Source organism: Odocoileus virginianus, chromosome 1, assembly GCF_023699985.2.
Source record: "Odocoileus virginianus isolate 20LAN1187 ecotype Illinois chromosome 1, Ovbor_1.2, whole genome shotgun sequence".
Lineage (NCBI taxonomy): Eukaryota > Metazoa > Chordata > Mammalia > Artiodactyla > Cervidae > Odocoileus > Odocoileus virginianus.
In genome coordinates this window covers 67,949,194-67,964,472 of record NC_069674.1, presented here as the reverse complement: position 1 = coordinate 67,964,472, position 15,279 = coordinate 67,949,194, and the positions used below count along the sequence as shown (strand labels likewise).

General features: G+C 39.8%; 1 protein-coding gene across 1 annotated transcript in view; it reads right to left on the bottom strand.

Annotated features, from left to right (window-relative positions):
* NAMPT (nicotinamide phosphoribosyltransferase) overlaps nt 1-13,509 on the bottom strand; it is a 38,804-nt gene extending 25,295 nt beyond the window's left edge. The window contains exons 1-3 of the mRNA XM_020893508.2: nt 13,230-13,509; nt 2,670-2,826; nt 1,083-1,186 (exon numbers count right to left, since the gene is read on the bottom strand). Coding sequence (XP_020749167.1) covers nt 1,083-1,186; nt 2,670-2,826; nt 13,230-13,286 — 318 coding nt within the window. The 5' untranslated portion in view covers nt 13,287-13,509. The remainder of the gene's footprint in view (nt 1-1,082; nt 1,187-2,669; nt 2,827-13,229) is intronic.
* Between the last annotated feature and the right edge of the window lie 1,770 nt (nt 13,510-15,279).

Below are 15,279 nucleotides of genomic sequence, written 5' to 3'. Positions count from 1 at the left end.
TAACTGTTATCCTCAAAACAAATCAAATGAGTTAAATGTGGCAGTTAGCCAACAGATTTTACTGACTTTACTTAAGATATGGAAAACTAGCAGAGTGCTTACCCAACTTCTTCAAGGAGCCAAAATTAGTAAAATTCAGTATTACAATATAGGCATGAAAGTTAAAGCATTTATCACTTTGTGTTTGGTAGTTTACAATGAAAAAGACATTCATTTGAGAGATATAATTAACATGGAAAGATGTCAGTAGATCCCATTCCCCACCTATCTATGTAATAAAGAAAACGGCTAGGGGACAATTCAACTAATAACTCAATTCCCATGTCTTTGGATGCCCAAAAGTTTAAGCAAGGAATCCAAATTGTTAGACAGGAATATTACAGTATAATAAAGAATGAAAATTCATTTCACAGATCTGTAGCAAACCATTCTAACTATTCAGTAAAGGAAATGTCCTAGAATTGTGTAGTAATAGATTCACACCATCTATTTTCTTAGGTATTCTATAGTCCAGAAAATGGGCTTAAATTTTCAAGTTGCCCCATGCTCTTTCTTAATCATAATGTATTTTCAGATAAAGGATTAAATCACCTTTCTGATTTGCTAGTTATTTTAAACTGTAATACATATTGTATCAAATTGCTTAGACATGCTATAGATTCTTGATACTAATCATCAGGAAAAACAAACAGACCTTTAACTTCTCACAAGAATATCTAAATAGATATTAGTTATAGGTTCCCAGATAGACAAGAGCTGTAATTACAGCTGATCCTTGAACAATGTGGGGGTTAGAGGCACCCCCTGCCAAAAGTAAAAACTCCAGGTATTACTTACAGTCAGCATCCGTAACGGCAGTTCCTCTGTATCTGTGGTTCTGCAACTGCAGATTCACCAACTGCAGGCTGTGCAGTACTGTGGTATTTACTACTGAAAGAAACTCCACACAGAAGTGGACCTCTGCAACTCAAACCTGGTTTTCAAAGATCAACTGTATAGCCTAATCTTCTATTCAAATTCCACGGCAAAAAATTTTGAACTAAAAAACCAAAACACACAGATCAAAAATACTTATTTTTTACCTCAAGAATGTAGTTCCATCCCTTTTCGTTAAAGACATCATCTTGGAAATGCTCTCTGTATACCTCTTTGGCTTCTTGGATCTTCTCTTTGGTCACTACTTTACCTAAAAAAATAAATATCTCCTATTTACATTTCTGAAGGCATGCTGTGAATTGCTGAGTTGTCATAGGATTAATGTCTCTAGCTATTTCACACATTCTATGGATTAAAAGACAAGAACTGAGAGGTTAAATGATTTACCTAGAGTCAAGAGCAGAGTCAGAAAAGGAATCTGCACTTCCAATCACTCATAAGCAGAAGCATAAAAGTTCATTTATTATGTGAAAAACAAATTTGCAGTAGAAGAGATTATTATATGTGTGTATGTATATATATTTTAAATCACAGTAACAAATTCACTTCTACGGAGATTTTTTAAAAACCTGTGTTAATTTATACAGTCTTCAGATTTGAGAGTAAGCCTTTGATATGTGGTTTCCAGGTGAACCTGTTTACTTTATTCATAAAGTATATCTTTGGAGGCTGACAATCCAATAATTTTCACAGTTCCTAAGTTGTTGCCCCCCCCAATACACCTTTAGCTAACTTTATCTATAAAATGAGGATAATACCTACTTATAGCATGGTTGTGAGAACTGAATGAGTTATGACATCTGAATAAAAGTTCTTTGAATCCTGGCCTATAACAAACCATACATTTTAGCTGTAATTAATAATAAATGACACTTTATAAAGCTTTTAAGCTGAAGGAAATTGAAGTGTAACATTAGTCTTTGGTAACTCTCTAAATAAGATCACTAGTAAACTTATTTAAAATATCTTGGGTAATTGTGTTGCAATGAAGTACTTTTGATATCCAAGTATATTTTCAATAGCATAACATATCTTAACTATCTGATCTTAAAACTGCCAATGTTACAGAAAAAATTATCTGCATAAAATTCAACTTAATCTGTATTCAATTCCGAGATTACTTTTATTTGAAAAGGTAAAAATGAAGTTTTCCAAAATGTATAGAAACCTTGGGAACTATTTCCCCACCCTCCAAATGGACTTCTAAGTAATAAAGTACAGAAATTATTTTGGGGATTCTGCTTCTTTAAAATGAATTTGAGACTAAGTCTACAGTTACAAGTAGTTTTGAAAAATAGGCCTTTAAGATAAAACTCACTAGCATAAAGATATTCTAATTATAACTGCTATCACAACTCAAAATGAGTTTCCAGGTCAGTAACAAATCCTTTATTTTGAATTAGTGACTAAAGTCTACCAACAAACCAGATTACTCTCAGAAAATTATTCACTTCTCTGAATTTATTCCCAAACTTATTAGTTTCAGAAAATCTCTCTCATATTTAGAATATCAAGTACATACAAACTAAAATTTAATGCTTTCAAATTAACAGATTTCTAAAAATTTCAAAAGAACCGCTAATGTAATTAATATCAAAATTAGACTCTTCAAAAAGTAGTTCAAATAATAAAATATGACAGTATAAGAGAACAACTATGAAGAGGTATATGAAAAAAAAGAGGTATATAAAAGGTTAAAATATGTATTTTAAACATATTAGGAAAAGCAATACCTTTCAAATACTTATGAAGAATGTACTGCAATCCATAAAATACTGTTTCCTCATATTTCACCTTCCTTATTTTCGAGTTTTCTGTCTTCTTTTCACGGCATTCAAAGTAGGAATATACTTTGCTTGTGTTGGGTGGGTACTGTTTATAGTGAGTAACCTATAGGAAAGAGAAATACTTCAATTAGAAAATACCAGAAGAACAGAATGTAAATTACAACAAAAAGAACTTGAAACTATGTAAAAAACTAGTTAAAATATACTGATTTGCTATTGATGAGCTTCTTTTCTGGAGATAAAAGATAAAAAGTAAGTATAGTGCTTATTGTTGTTGTTTAGTTGCTAAGTCATGTCCGGCTCTTTTGCAACCCCATGGACTGTAGCCTGCCAGGCTCCTCTGTCCATGGGATTTCCCAGGCAAGAATACTGGAGTGGGTTGCCATTTTCTTCTCCAGGGGATCTTCTCCATCCAGGGACTGAATCCATATCGCCTGCATTGGCAGGTGGGTCCTTTAGCACTGAGCCACCAGGGAAGCCCCATTATTATTAAGATACTTTTAATACTTCAGTATCTTAAATTAAAAATCACAGGCGAGTATAAATTTTTATAAACAGACTTGATTTAAGGAAGTACACAGCCTCTATAGAACTGGACACTTGGGGAGAAAAAAAAAAGGTATCTCGTTTACTCTTGGGAAAGGGAAGCAGCTGCCTGGGGGGACATACAACATAAAAGAATGAACTGAAAGCAGAATTTGGTACTGTTACTATTTAAGTGTGGAAGGCTCAACAAGTCAATAGTCAATGACTTCTTAAGGCTCTCCATCTGTATAACAAGGTACTGGAAATGATCTCTTCTAGTCTTCACAGTGACACTGTGAAACCTGGATGAAAGCAACAGCAGCAGCAGTGGGAAAAAATACCCTATTCTGTAATCTTTTCTTAAACCACTCTGAATTGCGAAATAAATGTCTATACAATTGCAACATTAAATCCTTGTGAATTTAATGATATGAAGAGGTATTATTACAAATTTCTTTTCCATGAATTTGGGTAAGAGCCACTGTTGAAAATTTGTTTTTGTTTTCTGTGTTTATTATAATCTGAATTTATTACATTTTAATATGGTTACAATATTTTACCAATAAAAAACCACTGGAAGAATAGTGTCTATTTTCCCATTTGAAAAAATAGGAATAATAATGCCTTAAAGCTTACGGATAGGGTGGTGAGTCAGGGTAATGGTGTAATAAATCTTTGCAGATGAGTTTCATGGACGACTGCTGTGGACACAAACCATTTTCCCTGTTTACTTCTGATCTCAAGTTTCAGAAAAACTAATGTTTTCCCTGTTGGGCTCCACAGTCTCAATCCAAGTAAAACTTGGCTTTAACCTAAAGAATCTTTGTGGCTTAACACAAAAACTCTAAAATGAATACACAGAGGAAAAAAAGTCACAAATGTTTAAAATATGTTTCCTTTCTAATTGAAGCAACTCACAACTCTGTCTAATAACCCCCTGATGCTGCTTACAGGTAATCTTGGAGGTGAATCTTTATTGTTAATATGTGGTCTGTTGCCTAAGTCAGGTAAGAGTTGGAACTTTGTTTTGCTCATCTATGCTTCCCAGGTGATGCAGTGGTATAAAGAAACCCCTTGCCAATGCAGGAGCTGCAAGAGATGCAGGTTAGATCCCCGGATCAGGAAGATCCCCTGGAGATGGAAATGGCAACCCACTCCAGTATTCCTACCTAGAAAATTCCATGGATAGAGGAGCCTGGCAGGCTCATGGGGTCTCAAAGAGTTGGACTGAACACACACAGACAATTATCTATATATTACAAGGTATATGGAGGCTTCATCAAAACCTAGCATAGGGCCCTCCCCAGCGGTGCAGTGGTTACGACTCCGTGCTTCCACCACAGGAGGCCTGGGCTTGACCCCTGATCGGGGAACTCGTGCTGCGTGTTTTAGTCACTCAGTCATGTCTGACTGCAATCCACGGAATTCTCCAGGCAAGAATACTGGAGTGTGGTGCCATTTCCTTCTCCAGGGATCTTCCCAAGCTGGGGACTGAACCTGGGTCTCCTGCACTGCAGGCAGATTCCTCACCGTTTGAGCCAGGAGGAAAGCCCGCATGCTGCATGGCGAGGCCAAAACAAAAACAAGAAAACCTAGAAGTACATGTCCATTTTCTAAAGTTAGAACTCGGGGGCTGATGCCAGTGTAAATTTAAGATTTAAAAAGTAGTTCAGTGAAGTGGCTAATACAGCTGCTGCTGCTGCTGCTAAGTCGCTTCAGTCGTGTCCAACTCTGTGCGACCCCATAGATGGCAGCCCCCCAGGCTCCTCTGTCCCTGGGGTTCTCCAGGCAAGAACACTGGAGTGGGCTGCCATTTCCTTCTCCAATGCATGCATGCATGCTAGGTCGCTTCAGTTGTGTCTGACTCTGTGCAACCCTATGGACAGCAGCCCCCCAGGCTCCTCTGACCAAGGGATTCTCTAGGCAAGAATACTAGAGTGGATTGCCATTTCCTTCTCCAAGCTAATACAGAATCCAGAGCAATTAAGTCTATTAGCTGATTCATTAAAGTGCAAAAACATGCATATGTATATATAGGCAGGATAATCACAGTAATAAATGATTACTACTTAAGAAACTGGTTAGAAAAAGATATCACCAACTTGAAAATGTACACAAGATGTATATAAAAATGAAAATGTCCAGTTTACAATCTAAATAACTCCAATTTCCTTAGTGGGAATAAGCAGTGAGGTGGGAGAAAAGTCAGCTCTGATGAAGTAAAATTTGAACAAAGATTCACAGTTGTGACTCAATAGTTAGTAGGACTTTCTTCACAGTTCACATACTTAATGGTGCACCTTTAAAAGTTTACTTTTTCTGTATCAGATTTAAAAGTATTAGAAGGCAAATGAATTACTTTCTTATTCTGAGTAGACCAAGCAGTCAAAAGCTAAATGGAAATGTACCTAAGCTATTTAATTCTACCTTGGTCTAAAAGTGTACTAAAGATTTTCCATCCTACAAATACAGTTTCTGTTATGGACAATAATGAAATATGTTTATATAATTTTAAAGCTTTACTTCAGTTGTTTTCTTTAATTATGGTACTTAAAACCTTTGCAGAAGTATTCAGAATGTCTCTCTGAAAACAAACATTAAAAATACAAAGTTCTTAAAAAGCTGGAAATAGAACTGCCATATGACCCAGCAATCCCACTTCTGGGCATACACACCAAGGAAACCAGATCTGAAAGAGCCACATGCACCCCAATGTTCATCGCAGCACTGTTTATAATAGCCAGGACATGGAAGCAACCCAGATGCCCATCAGCAGACGAATGGATGAGGAAGCTGTGGTACATATACACCATGGAATATTACTCAGCCATTAAAAAGAATTCATTTGAATCACTTCTAATGAGATGGATGAAACTGGAGCCCATTATACAGAGCGAAGTAAGCCAGAAAGATAAAGACCATTACAGTATACTAACACATATATATGGACTTTAGAAAGATGGTAACGATAACCCTATATGCAAAACAGAAAAAGAGACTCAGATGTATGGAACAGACTTGTGGACTCTGGGAGAAGGCAAGGGTGGGATGTTTCAGGAGAACAGCATTGAAACATGTGTATTATCTAGGGTGAAACGGATAACCAGCTCAGGTTGGGTACATGAGACAAGTGCTCGGGCCTGGTGCACTGGGAAGACCCAGAGGGATCGGGTGGAGAGGGAGATGGGAGGGGGGACTGGGATGGGGAATACATGTAAATCCATGGCTAATTCATATCAATGTATAACAAAAACTACTGTAATGATGTAAAGTAATTAGCCTCCAACTAATAAAAATTAAAAAAAAAAAAAAATACAAAGTTGTCTAGGCTTAGTTAGAAATGAAGTATGACTTCTAAAATCTTTGGAGAAACTTAAGAGAACTGTTTCAGAATTCAGCTAAAGAGTCAGCAAACTCTCTGGCAATTAACTATGAAACAATTTACTATCAACCACTTACTAACACCCAATATATTTGAAGAAGAATAAAATATAATAGTATATTCAGATCTGTTTATATACTGGCATATACATTGTTTAAATGGGAAAATTTTTTTTAACAGAGCTTCTTAGTAAATATAGCTTCTAAAATAGCTAATTTTAGTTGTGCTAAGTTTACTGTCCTCTTCATTTTACTTTCTGCTAAACTTGTCATCCTGAGCCTCTTGGAACTTTTATCAGAAAATGAGATGATACAGCAGAAACTCCTATCAATAAATTTTTATTTAATAAACAGTTCATTCATTCACAAATATATACTCTACCTGCTGTGTAATTAGGCACTGGTTCAGGTGCTAAGCATGGGGAAGTAAAATAGACTGACACAGTCCCTAGTCTCACTGGGCTAGTGAGGGCTGAGAGGTCATAAAGTAATTTCAGAGCTAGAGAGATGCTATGAAAAATTAAAATGATGGCCTAGAAGAGGCATGGGAGACTAAACAGGAGCCCAGGAAGGCTTCTCCTGAGATAGTGACATGTGAACAAGATCAAAATGACAAGGAAATAGGAAATATTTTGACTTCAGAGTCAGAAAAGAAATGAAGACCACTGTGGTTGGTGCTTAGAGAATGAGGAGGAGGAAGTACATGAAGTCAGAGAGAGATGCAGGGACAAAATCACGTAAGACTCACAGGCTACCTCAAGTGGGGAAGCCACTAGTATGCTTTAGGCTAGAGTGATTATGATCTGATTCACATTTAACAAGGATCAGCCTGGCAGAGGTGGAGAGTAGATTACAGGGTTACTGAGTGGATGCAGGAGCATCAGTTAACAGGGTATTGCCAAAACTCAGATTAGGTGAGAGATGACAATATTTTTGAAGAAGCAGGCTGATAGATTAGATTTGGGAATAAAGAGGGGGAGAATTTAATGATGTCTCCTAGATTTTTCACTTGAGCAACTGAGTGAATGATGGTGCCATTTGCTGAGACGAGAAAAGGCATGGAATGACTGGGTAGGGAAATCAAGAGCTTAGTTTTAAGTATGGTAAGTACACACAAACAAAAAGCTTCGTAAATTCAAAATTAAGTGACCCGCCAAAAGAGAGCTCTTAAATCATACTGTTTTTCAGCACTGCTTTGAACTTCCACCACTTGAAAACATGGCTGTACAATAAATTTAAAATTATTTCTAAGATGAGAAAATAACAAATTTCTCTTAATATCCTCCACAAAGACTACCCCTAAAAATGTTTCCTAAACTGACATAGCCTTCCTGCAACTAACAGAATCCCACCAGCACATAAATATATGTGATGAAGAACAGAGACACAGGGGAAAATGTAGCTCTTCTAATAAATCTGAATTTCAGTTATATGGTTGATTTTACTACATGAAAAAATAAGCTGCTAAAAACTGCACTCCCAGTGTCAACTAACCATGTATAACAGTTCAAGAGAAATATGAGAAATATTTCAGTTGCATAGAGTTTTTCTGTGACAGCAAAGTATACTTTTCTCCTGAGCTTCTCTAGATTTCCTATAAGGTTGACATAATCTATTCCAAGAGCTTTCCTCCCACATTGGTATCACATGACCAAAGGTAACTACTACTAACCTACTTTCAGTTATAATCACTAAGAAATAATCACAAGCCAACATTTCAACACCACCAGGTGTATATAAGAGCATATGGAGTAACAGACTCAAAGTCACAAACTAAGCTATGTTACCTGTGTAATATCTAAGGGCACTCATAAGAGGCATTTATTATTGGCTAAGACTCTCTACCTTTTCAAAGGTCATGAGCCAGAAACAGCAAAAATCATAACGAATTTTTTCTTCTTTTCAATATTATTCAGGATTTCTCAAGCCCTGTCCTTCTGTTTCTCCAGAAAATGATTCATTACTATTTGGCTTTGGAAGCTCTACTAACATCAAAATACAATTTAAGGATTTGGGGATTATATTACTTTAGTGAAGGGGAGAAATTGTAAAACTGGCCATTATCATTATGGTGCCTCTTCCCTTGAATCTGGTAGAATTGCTAGCAACTTGCACCTTTTCTTGGCACACCTTTAAGAGAGATTTCATAAACTGACAAAAAGTCTATCAGTTTCTAGTATTTTTGTTTTGCAAGATACTCTACAATTATTACTGGCCTTATCCAGTCTTTCTATGAAGTATATTCATGATTTACATATAGGATTTTATTTCTGTTGCTTGGGTTTTTCCTGTAATTCATAATATAAAACTTACTGGAAAAACTCTATCCTAAGAATGCACAGGTGCTCTCTGACATACAAACTGCAGCAGGACCACACTTCTCACAGGGCTGAGGCTGCTGCTGGAGCTGTTTTAACCATATTTAAGTGTCCAGAATTGGTGAAGGAGAAGCAACTTTGAAAAACAGGGAACAACTCAGAGGAAGACACTGGGTAGCTCAAGTCTGAGGCAGGACTAACTTACCCATAAGAATGACTGTCATCTGGCCCCAAATCTTTAACCCCAAAATGCCCAAGTAAGATTTGTTATTCTGCCACTAATGAGGAAGCAAAGCTGTTTTTCAAAAAGCTACCTTGGGTGCTTAATCACCATACATAAATCATACAGCCTTTTTTTTTTTTTCCCATTTATTTTTATTAGTTCATACAGCCTTTTGAAACTTTTCTAAAATCAACTTTCACCCATCTTAGGTTGTAATGGACATCTTTTGTCTTTTATAATACCTCAGTTCAGTTCAGTTGCTCAGTCCTATCGACTCTTTGCGACTCCATGGACTGAAGCACGCCAGGCCCCCCTGTTCATCACTAACTCTGGGAGCTTACACAAACTCACGTCCATTGAGTCTGTGATGCCATCCAACTATGTGATCCTCTGTCGTCCCCTTCTCCTCCTGCCTTCAATCTTTGCCAGGATCAGGGTCTTTTCAACTGAGTCAGTTCTTCGCATTACATGGCCAAAAGTATTGGAGTTTCAGCTTCAGCATCAGTCCTTCCAATGAACACCCATGACTGATCTCTTTTAGGATGGACTGGTTGGATCTCCTTGCAGTCCAAGGGGCTCTCAAGAGTCTTCTCCAATACCACAGTTCTAAAGCATCAATTCTTTGGCGCTCAGCTTTCATTATAGTCCAACTCTCACATCCATACACATGACTACTGGAAAAACTATAGCTTTGACTAGACGGACATTTGTTGGCAAAATAATGTCTCTGCTTTTTAATATGCTGTCTAGGTTGGTCATAACTTTTCTTCCAAGAAGCAAGTGTCTTTTAATTTCATGGCTGCAGTCACCATCCACAGTGATTTTGGAGCCCCCCAAAATAAAGTCTGTCACTGTTCCATTGCTGCCCCATCTATTTGCCATGAAGTGACTGGACCCATTATAATACCTAATGGGTCTCTAATATTTATTAAATTAATGGATGAAAATGTGCCGAGTTCAAGAATAACCAGTTTAAAACGACCTTTTGAGAAGCAACCCACACTGGACAGCACATTTCATAACTTATGTGTCTGACGTGGCTTAAACTGTAAATTGCTTAGAGATTTCTTTCTTGTGCTGCATTTTAATTTTTTCCAACTAAGTCTGAATTGACAACTTCTTCCATTTCAACCTGCTAACAGGTAGAATGTTCAGAAATGTTAAAACTACTCTCTGCTGTAGTTTGTTACAGACATTATCTATATAGAAGGGGAAGAAGAATGGAGTAGAAATGAATCTTTATTGATTCATTTAGTTGGAAACTGATCAATGGCTATCCCAGAAATAAGTGAGGAAAAAAATGACTTGTTTCCTTTACAAAAAAATGTTCCAAATACTTTTTTAAGCATGGCAATGGCTAAGGCCAGCCCCAATGCACCTTTCCTTAGCTGGCTTATTAGCACAATGTAAATATAACCCAGTAGATAATTTTGCTTTAAACCATTTTGAAAATATAAGTGGTTAGCACTTAGGATTAAGTGTCCTTTTCATTTGTAACAAGAACCCAGGATGAAAACAGAAGAAACAGCCACATTCATCTATTTCCTTAGTTCATCATTATGTATAATGAAGTAAGAGATTACAGAAATGAATATATATTTTAAATGCCCCTTTAGTCCAAATTGTCCTGAACTGTCTGGAAAGGATACAAGCAAAAACAAAATTTCTATATGTTGTCATGTGCTTGAACATTATTCTATCTACTTGCAAAATACCTTTCTAGGGTGCCCAGACAGTCAATTATCCTTACTTCAGTCCCCGCACAACCCCACCACACCAAAAAAAAAAACCAAATCAACAATTTGGTTTCTTCTGTTCTATTCCACCAATACAACCAAAGCTGCTAGCTCCCTACTTTAACTGGCCAACAGTATGTAAGTACTGATAATGATGTGTATATAATCTTCTCAGGTAATTTCCAAATAAAAGTGTAATTTCACTGTTTCTAGACTCAAGATTACCACTGCTGTCTCTTCTTCATCCAAGAAAATAAAAAAAACAAAAATGATAAACAGGCTATAAGTACCACCAAAAATGTAAGGAAAATGAAATTTAAAAACTAAATTGCCAAGTGTAAAATACACAATTTATTTTACTGACTGCTGCAAACCACTAGTATAATAAAACATTAACCTGATTGAATCCCCTTGAAGGTTTTCTTGGGAGGGAGAGTGGGAAATGAAATATGTTAGTTACTAAGATAATAATCTTCTTAAAAGGTTTTATATTAGGAAGGGGATAAATACATCAACCAGTCTGACTTGAAATGAACAGGAATAAACTTTATTAAATAGGTACAAATTCTAATAGTGCTGTTAAGTATGCCTAGCTAGCAGATTAGAAAACTTTAGGGTAACCACTCTTACCTTTCATCCCAGGAAACTGATGTTAAAGCAATTTTACATTTCTTATATATAATAGAGGAGCCACAAACTAAAGAAGCTTGCACACTGTTTTGTTTTTAAAAGTTAAAACTTAACCCTTCTTGTTATTAATACATTAAAAAACTTGAAAATTATTTTAAAGATTTAGTTAAGGGGATAAAGTTTTAGAAAACTGTGAATGACACCCTTCTAAAACCACTATTAAAAACACTCAAACTACCATGAACTAAGTAACCACAAGAGTAGCACAGGCCAACCATCCCTGATAGCACTATGATCTCCTTGCAACTGTGTAGATTTCCATTTTTAAGTTCCATTTAAAAGACCACTCCTTAACGGAACTTGGTTCTACTTTAAATAATAACCCACCTTAATTATCAAAAGTAGAATCTTAAACCAGCTAGGAAAAAAATTTCAGCAGAGAACCTAAGTAAAATGAGATTCTCCAAAATACTTTGCTGGAATGTTTAAGAGAAAAAAACTAAAAGCAACAACAACAAAAAATCTGACAACATTATGCTTTAATCGCTATACTCCAAACTACCATGCTGCTCAAGTAAAAACTGAAACTTATTTTGTGAAAGTGGTGTTTTCAGAGTGACATGTCATTTTTAAGGTGTCCTGGATAACAAAGCTTGTTAGCAAAGTAAATCCAGTTTACTTCATATAATGTGGAAACTGAGGGAGGGGATATTTCTCAAATTTCCCTTTAATCACTCTTCCCTTTATTTATGTATGCGAGTTTCAAATAAAATGATTGGGACACCTATACATGCAAGCGTCCAATAGCCATAGTAACAGAACGCTGTGTCCTCTCAACAAGTTCTCTAGGTTAACTACAGTTTTTTAAACTTCTTGTGTTTCACTTTCCTTTTCACAGAAATCACAAAGTGGTTCTAGTGGAATAAAGGCAGATCGGCCTTTGCCACAGGGGATGAGGAGTGTGAGTGATCACCAGAGGCAAAGGAGTTTGAAACCGAGCCCAATGGAATGGGACGGGGAAGTCGTGCAGGGCTCCCCGGAACAGATAGATAAGGGTCCTCCGCGCCCGGGCCACCGGCAGAGGAACGTGGCTGGCTGCCCCGGCAGCCCTACTAGACCTCGCTCACCCCTTCCTCGAGGAGGGACACATCTGCCGACTAAGGGGTGAGCTTGCTTGACTCAGCTCCGCGGGGGAAACCCCACTTTTCAAACCTGACTCCCTCTTTCCACGGCGGAATCCCAGGGGCCGTTACCTAACTGACCTGCTCTCCTCAGGCAAGCCCTAACCAAGGCCGGCCCTGCCGGGCCCAGAGCCAAAAGGCCGCACTCCTGGGGAAGGCGTGAGCTCACCCAGTGACGCCCCGGCCGTCGGCCCGCTGAGCTGCCCCGAGCCCCGGCGGCGAGTGCGGGGAAACCGGTTCGGGCCCGCCTCAACCCCTAGCCGCACCGCCCCACCACGCACCCCCCCGGGCCCCGCCTCCTGCCGTCCATCCCTCCATCCCTGCTCCATCAGCCTCCTCCCCAACTGCGGCGCCAGCCTCACCTGCCCCATCCCGCCCGCCGCCGCCGCCGCCGCCGCCGCCGCCGCGCCTTCCCTCGGGGCTTCCCCAGCGCCACGACCCCAGCCCGGCCGCCCCCGCCCCGCAGCCTCGCGCTAGTCCCCGACGCACCCTCTTCCTCCCCGAGCCTCTACCTTGTATGAGTCGGTGGCCAAGAGGATATTGAACTCGGTTTCTGCCGCAGCATTCATCTCGGGTGGTAGTGTGGGGGCCGCGCGCCGCGGAGTACCCGGCGCGGCTGCGAGGAAGGAGAAAAATGGGCTTCACCGCGCTCCGTTGCTTAAGTCACCGATCGGTCGGAGGGGGAGGGTAAAAGGAGGGGGAAAGGGAGCGAGTAGGCGGGGCCAGAGGAGGGAGGTCCCGGGAGCCGTGACGCGGCGAGGGAAGCGGCGGCGGTGGAGCGGCGGCGGAGGCGGAGCGCGCTGGCAATCTAGGGACTCCCGGCGGCCTCCTCACCCCGGCTGCCCGCCCCAGTCCCATCGCTCCGCTGGGGACGCGAGGGGCGGGGTGAGGGCGCGCGTGCGCAGATCGCAGGGGGCGGGGGCGGGGGAGGACGTGAGGCACGCGCTTTTCTCGGAGACGCCCACACCGGGAAGCCGGAGGCTGAGGGGCCGCCGCGGCCCGTGACCCATGCGCCCGCTTGGCTTTCATTTCCCGGCCCTACGCAGCGGGGCGGGGGCGGGGCCGGGGTGGGGGGCGTTCCCAGCCTCGCCACTCCTGCGATTAGCCGGTTCGCCCGCCCCGCTGGCACCTTCCTATCCTTACCCAGTCCTGGCCCGTTTTCTGAGTCCTCCTGAAGTCACGCCACTGGCTGGGGGCTGAGGAGCCTCCCTCTGTCCGTCTCCCCGTCCCCCTCGCGCAGTTCCTCACCTTTGTCTCTGGCTCAGATTCGGGATCGAGCCTTTTGCCTTCATCCCTCGTGTCTCTCCTGGTCCTCCTAACCCTCTTTAAAATCTGAAGAGCTTGCTGAGGAATAAGGGCTGAGGTGTCTGCTTAACCTGACGAACCGACTCCACTTTCCTCCACCTCTGTGACTGAGCTCTTTGATCCTTTGAGGGTGTTTTGACTTTTCCCGAGAAGATAGCCTGCGCCCAAATTCGGGTGTTGAATTTAGTTCTGACAGATAAATCAGAGGACAAGACCCAGTGAGTCTAGTTTGCCGAGGAGTAATCGGCAACGGGCCACAATCTTTGACAGGGTGCGAGACTTGTGTCATCGCTGTAATCGCTCAATTTTGGGAAACGGGTTGGCAACCTGAAAATACAAAAGCAAATGAAACGACGTCGGATGACTTCAACCAAACGTGGACCATCCGTTTGCGTAGTTCTCATACGTGGTTGCATTTTTGCGTAAAACTGATTTCCTTTGTCCCCATGATTAATAGGTTTTTTTTTGTTTTGTTTTGTTTTTTAAGATTTAGATTTTACAAGACACAGGTTACCAGGGGAAAACCAACTTAATGAAAACTGGTACATGAACTTTGCAATTGTCATTCAAGTTAGTGGAAGTCTCATTTTATGGAGGATGGGGGTGTGAATTGAGAGAGATTCATCGTCCGAACACTGAGGCCTCTTCAATTAAAAGCAACTTCAGTCCAGACTATGTCTCGGAGTTAGTACAGATTGCTGACAATCGCCTCCATCTATAGGGAGATTCAGTAAAGGCAAAGATTACAGACTGGTGAGATATCCCTAGGCACTCACCAAGGTAATGAATAATACTAATGCATTTAGAATTATTTCAACAACAAGGTTTAAAACAAACAAAGCTTTTTTTGGTTGACCTAACTCATGTTTACTAGGGAAAATTACTTTAAAAACTAAATATTAAAATACTAAAAATTTTATTTGGGGAGATTGTTATTAATACATAAAAGAGTAAAATTCAGAGAAGAGAAATGATCTGTTTTGCTCTTAATTTGGACCTTTTTTCCTTCATTCATTTAAAATTTCTATAACCTATTTTATTTAAATGACAAATGCTTTTTGCTTAGCTTCCTGGAATCCATGTATGTATAACTGACCATTGTTCTATGTATGTGTGTGTGGGGGGGGAATAGAATTCTGATTACAAAGTGGGCTTTGTTTATGGTAGCATAAAATTTAAGCTTCCGTCTTTGAATTGAATTTACAGTTTTAAGGTGAAAGGCTTAATATCAGTGCAAGTAAATATGCTATTAACATT